Raw genomic sequence first — 5,503 nt, forward strand, 5'->3', positions numbered from 1 at the left:
CTTTGCTCTTGAATTTACTGGTTTGGGTGGCTGATGGTTATGGTTAATCGAGAGAATGACTGGTTTTCTTTATGAAATATGATGCAGCAGTAGTAGTGTTGCATGTGTTTTGTAGGAGAATATTGTGTCTGCAACTTGGTTTCTGCCTCAGTTGTCTCGAAAAAAGAAAACTCTTCGAAGTTAAAACATGCATATAAATTGAGAGCTTTAGCAAAGATTATATATATACATAAATACATATATATAATTTCAATTGAGAAGTTTTAATATTAATCAAAGACTTATTTTCCTTTGAAACTGGCCCTATGAAGCCCCAACTGATGCTAAACTCCCTGTGAATCTGAGACAATGTTGAACTCCTGATCCTCTGGCTCCACTTCCCCAGTGTTGTGCTCATAGGTGCTGCCACCACCCTCCAGTGGGACAGAGGACTTCTAAGACCCTTATCAAGTTCTCACTTGCAGATCCATCTTATAACATTCCAAAAGCATGAGAATGCACAGGAGCATGTGTGATATCATCATCTCAAGCTTTTCAGACAAAGTGGGGCGACACCTGTGGACTTTGCCTCTGTAAGGGTGATAGCAAATCCATAGCAAATTAAACCCGAAGAGAAGTTCAGCAGGGCAGGTGCTGTACACTAGGTGCTGGATAAATGTTAATGGTAACTTTTGTTTTGCTCAGTTATGTTTGTTTGGGACAAGGTCTCACTCGATAGACCAGTCTGGCCTGGAAGTCACTGAGATCTCCTGTCCTGCCTCCTATGCTGGGACTGAGAGCATGTGTCACCCTCCAAGCATGAAGGTGACTGTTTAGACACAAGTGAAATGGCAATAAACCACAGTCAGTACAGACAGTGTAGATCATGCTGGATTAAGCCAGTCTCCTGCCATGACTGGAAGAATTAGAAAAGGAGAGAATACTTTCACCCCAGCAAAGCAGTTGACAGAGTCCTTCAGTGTATTGGTACTTCCATTGATAACGCGGATCTTGAAATGGAGAGGTAAAGCGGGTGGTAGGGTGCTTGGCTAACATGTGCAGACCACCATGTTCAATTTTCCTGCAATCACAGTTTTTGGGAGGTAGTCAGGTGATAAAAAATTAAAGTTGTCTTCTGACAAACATCAATTACAAGGCCAGCCTAGAATATATGAGAGACCCAGTCTCAACAAATCCAAATACAACAGAAACTACATTTTATGATGTGATGACAGTTTTCTTCTCAATCCTGGCTTGGTTATAATCTTACCAGACAATCTTTGCAGATAGACCCTCCTTCTCTGTTGGCATATATTTTTCAAAACATTTTTAATAAGGGTTCAACCTTCCCTCTAGCCCACCACATGCCAGATGTAGAGGGAAAAAATTGGTTTGGATACCAGGGAAGTGGACCTGTTCAGAAACTGTACTTTAGGGTGATTCCAACCTTCCTTGTTCTCAGTCTAGTCCTCTAGCAAACATCAAACACGAATCAATAGCTATGTCCAGTGTACTCAGCAGACACCACACGTGAATCAGCAAGGGAAGTTCAATCAGGAAGAAACTGTAAATCTCACCTATGGGCCCGCAGGAATCTCATGGGAAGTTCTTCGGTGAGTTTTTCTATAAAATAACGACAGGTGAAGCTCAGCAATACAATGTAAGGTGACCTACACATGCATGGCCTCAGCGAAGACTAGCAAGGCAGAGCAAAGCAAACCAATGCTCGGGCTCCCAGTGTCGGTAGGGTCTTATTTATATTCTCCCTAAACACCAGACATCTTTTCACACATTTGCTACAGCAAAACATCCTATCATCTCTCTGCTCCAGACAAACATCATTATAACCTGAGTCTCCAAGAAAACCTAAACTTCCACTTTAGTCTACCTGATTTAGGTTCCAGATTCCTGTTTCCTGAATGAATTGGGTTGGAACATTTAATTGTAGCAGAATCAGGAACAGTTTTCTAAGAAAAGATATTTTCAAGGAGAAATCATGCCAAAGCAAACCGCTCAAGGTACCACAGATGGAAGAATGGGGCTTTCCTGACCAGAATTCTACAAGCCTTGCAGTTCGTGGTGAGACGTCCATGCGAGGTGAAGAAGGAGGTTAAGAATGAGGTGAAGAAGGAGGTGAAGAATGAGGTGAAGAAGGAGGTGAAGAATGAGGTGAAGAATGAAACTTCACTACTATACTCGAAGTCACCGGGTCAAAACTTTCAGAGTCTGACTTTGTGGTTTCTTGTTCTTTCTTTTTGTTTAATGTTTTTTTTTGGGGGGGTAGGGGAATAAAAGACTAGCATTTCCAACTTGGAATGGGCATAAATAATAATTTCCTGAACAGCAATGTTTATGGTGAGCTCAAATCCACAGACACAGCCTACTCTGATGGCTCTTAGTCATGGTTCACAAGATTTTAAAACAGAGAATCCAAAGATGCTCTCTTAGTAAACGTTTTATTATTTAAATGTGTGTGATTTGGTGACACCCCTGTTCACCTCACTTTAATTCAATGTGCACAGATATTTACCATCAAGCTCATGCTCTCCACCAGGTGTCACTGTCACCATGAGATTGGGGCACTCGAAGAGGACTGTCTATTACTAGGCTGTGTGTCAAAGTTTAACCCTTACCCATTTTCTGCATACCACCCTGAGATAAACCAAATTTAAATGCTTGTTTGCACTAAAGTGGCTGCTGACAAATTTATCTGAACAGATTGAACTAGAAGCCATGTGAGATCTTAAATTTGTTTTTTCAGTTTTAATACAAATGCCTGACTGTGCTCAATCATCAAGCTGCATGCGTGAGAAACTGGCCAGCCCAAACAGAGTATTAATCAGTAGCAAATGGAACTTAAAGGAGTCCACTAAGTGTTCCTTATAAGGTAGTCTGAGTATTTACTGTAAAACTGATGTAGGGCCTTGATCTTTAGGGGGCAGGACCACCAGCCAACACCTGCAGATTTGTTTTGTGTGTGGTCAGAAGGAACTTTTGACATTCAGTTCTGCTAGATCCAAACTGAATGAAGAAATGAACTTTTTTCTTTCTCTCATTTTGTTTTTTTGTAAGAAGTAAGAAAAAGATTTCAATTTGATTCTTCTAGAGGGGAAAGTACTTGAAAGTAGGTCTTCATTTTGCAGTCATCATCTGCACGAATTCTTCATAGTTGACTTGTCCATCCCCATCAGTATCTGCTTCTCTGATCATTGCATCTACTTCTTCATCTGTGAGCTTTTCTCCTAAGGTTGTCATGACGTGGCGGAGCTCTGCCGTGCTGATGTAACCACTTCCATCCTTGTCAAAGACTCGGAACGCCTCACAGATTTCTTTTTCGCTCTCTGTCTCTTTCATTTTTCTAGCCATCATAGTCAAGAACTCCGGGAACTCAATAGTGCCGTTCCCATCGGCATCTACTTCGTTGATCATCTCCTGTAGTTCAGCTTCTGTTGGGTTCTTACCCAGTAACCGCATGGCTGTCCCCAGCTCCTGTGTTGTGATGGCGCCATCACCATCTTTATCAAATAGGGAGAAAGCTTCCTTGAATTCAGCAACCTGTTCTTCGGTCAGCTGATCAGCCATGGCGCTAACAAAGGAAGGAAGAGCAGATCAGGCCAGGGTGGCTCCACCAACGCAGGGGATGTGACCAACTAGGTGCCTCCTCTGCTGCTGCTACAAGATTCCATTGTGCTGTTCTCAGGCGCCGCCCGATGACGAGTAACGGCACCACGGACACGAGACTCCCAGCTCCACTCCTGGTTTATTCTTCTGACCCGTATAAGAGTAGTATGTTTATGGAGAGGTTTTCATGGGACGATAAACAAACATAGCTTTAGGCAGAGCTACTCAGAAACTCTTTAGCAAAGAAGCAAAGCATTCGTGGCTTTTACAAGGATGAGTTCTACTGGGTGGCACACGGAGCTCTGGGTTGGGCCTAGAGAGGAAAAAGCAGTGGTAAGCCTAGGGTTAGATTCGATTGGTGGAGGATGCAAACGTACATGGAATCTCTTTCACAGGGATAGATTCTGTTTGGTAAAGGTAAAGCCTAGCATTAGAGCCTAACAATGCTTAGAATGTTGAGGGTTCAGGAGGAGACTGGGTCCCCTAAATAAATAGCAAAGGGTCACCTGGTCACTTGACCACTTTCTTGCTGGCCTTCCAGGTGCGCAGGCATCATTCATTTCCTCCCTTTGAAGGAAGCAGGCGCGGGTAGTTGACAGCCCTGGGTTCTGCACCCTTCCTCTAAGCTGTGCTCCTACCCTTTGTGGCTCTTTTGTGTAGAGTGGAGAGTCTGGTTCATTTGCATAATGGAGGCTTTTTGAGCATTCACTGTTACACTTAGTTCTAAATATAACTTTGTGCATCTCTTGTCTAGTGAGAACAGTATGCTCCACCCAGAAGGGTGTGTACTCCAGTAAGCTGTGGTACCCTCAGATGCATGCCACATTCCCTGAGATCCTGTACTGGAATGTGAGCCAGTGTTAGCCAGAATGGGAGTTTCCTGTCTGCCCTTATTCTAGTGTTTGTTTGTTCTACACACTTCTATGTAGGAATTTATATAAGGACTTCCAGGGTTTACTCTCCTCCCTACTCTCCTGCCTCAACTCCTTCCTGAGATATGTGTTCATAGAAATCATTCAAGAAACTAAAGAACAGTACTTAGGCTTCTGTGACTTCTTTCAATCAGGAAAACTCTCCTTCCCTCTATCTATCTTCTTGAGGAAGGTCTGCATCCCATGTGTTCAGATCTGTCTGGGACACTGCCATCAAGTTCAGTTTAAAACTACAGTAGTCTCTAAGATAAATCCTACCAGGAGGCTAAAAAAACAAAATACCAAACGGAAACAAAAAGGATCCAAGCAAGAGTAACATCATTTCACCAACCAATGGCCCCAGACAGGGCAAAGCTCAGAAAACGCGTGGTGGTGTATCCCAAGAGTGCTGGTATTACATAGCCAGTGTCTGGACATAAGGCTATTGGCTAAATATTATTTTTAAAGTATTTTGAAATTGTCCTGATATGTTGACCCAGAATCATCATCTCCTTTTGAGCAACAAGCAGATTTCCCTTTGCCCTGCATATCTAATGCGCTTGTGTTTTGAAAAGCAATTGCTACCAAAAAAGCTGTCATTGTACATCTGGGCTCTGTTGATGGTACTAGCATAGGAGACCACAGAGGAGGTAGTGAATCCTCCTGGTCTGGCACAATATAGGCAGTGATTCCAAGGCTAACAATATAGGATACTAGATGGGTGTGGCTTTGGGCTTGTGTCTGAGAAGCTCTAAGGGAAATGCCATAAGCAGAAGTAATGGAAAAGTCAGAAGAGGCATCTTAAGATCAGTATGTGGCTTAATAAGTCTCTTCCCAACAACAGACAAGGATATCGAGGCCACCTGACCAAAATCCCATTCCTCACTGGGCTTCAACCTCTAATCCCAGAACTCAGGAGGCAAAAGCAGGTAGATCTGTGAGTTTAGGGTAAGGGTTGCATGAAAAAGCAAACGAATAAACAAATCACCTTT

At 43.0% G+C, this 5,503-nt stretch overlaps 1 protein-coding gene across 1 annotated transcript; it reads right to left on the reverse strand.

The window, feature by feature from the left end:
- Nucleotides 1-3,111: 3,111 nt before the first annotated feature.
- LOC308427683 (calmodulin-like) lies at nt 3,112-3,561 on the reverse strand (the record flags this gene model as incomplete). Its single annotated transcript, XM_080925860.1, has 1 exon — nt 3,112-3,561. The coding sequence occupies one exon, from the start codon at nt 3,559-3,561 to the stop codon at nt 3,112-3,114; it is 450 nt and encodes a 149-aa protein (XP_080781986.1).
- Nucleotides 3,562-5,503: the final 1,942 nt, after the last annotated feature.

The sequence above is a fragment of the Micromys minutus genome, assembly GCF_963924665.1.
Source record: "Micromys minutus genome assembly, chromosome: 12".
In the NCBI taxonomy this organism is placed as follows: Eukaryota; Metazoa; Chordata; class Mammalia; order Rodentia; family Muridae; genus Micromys; species Micromys minutus.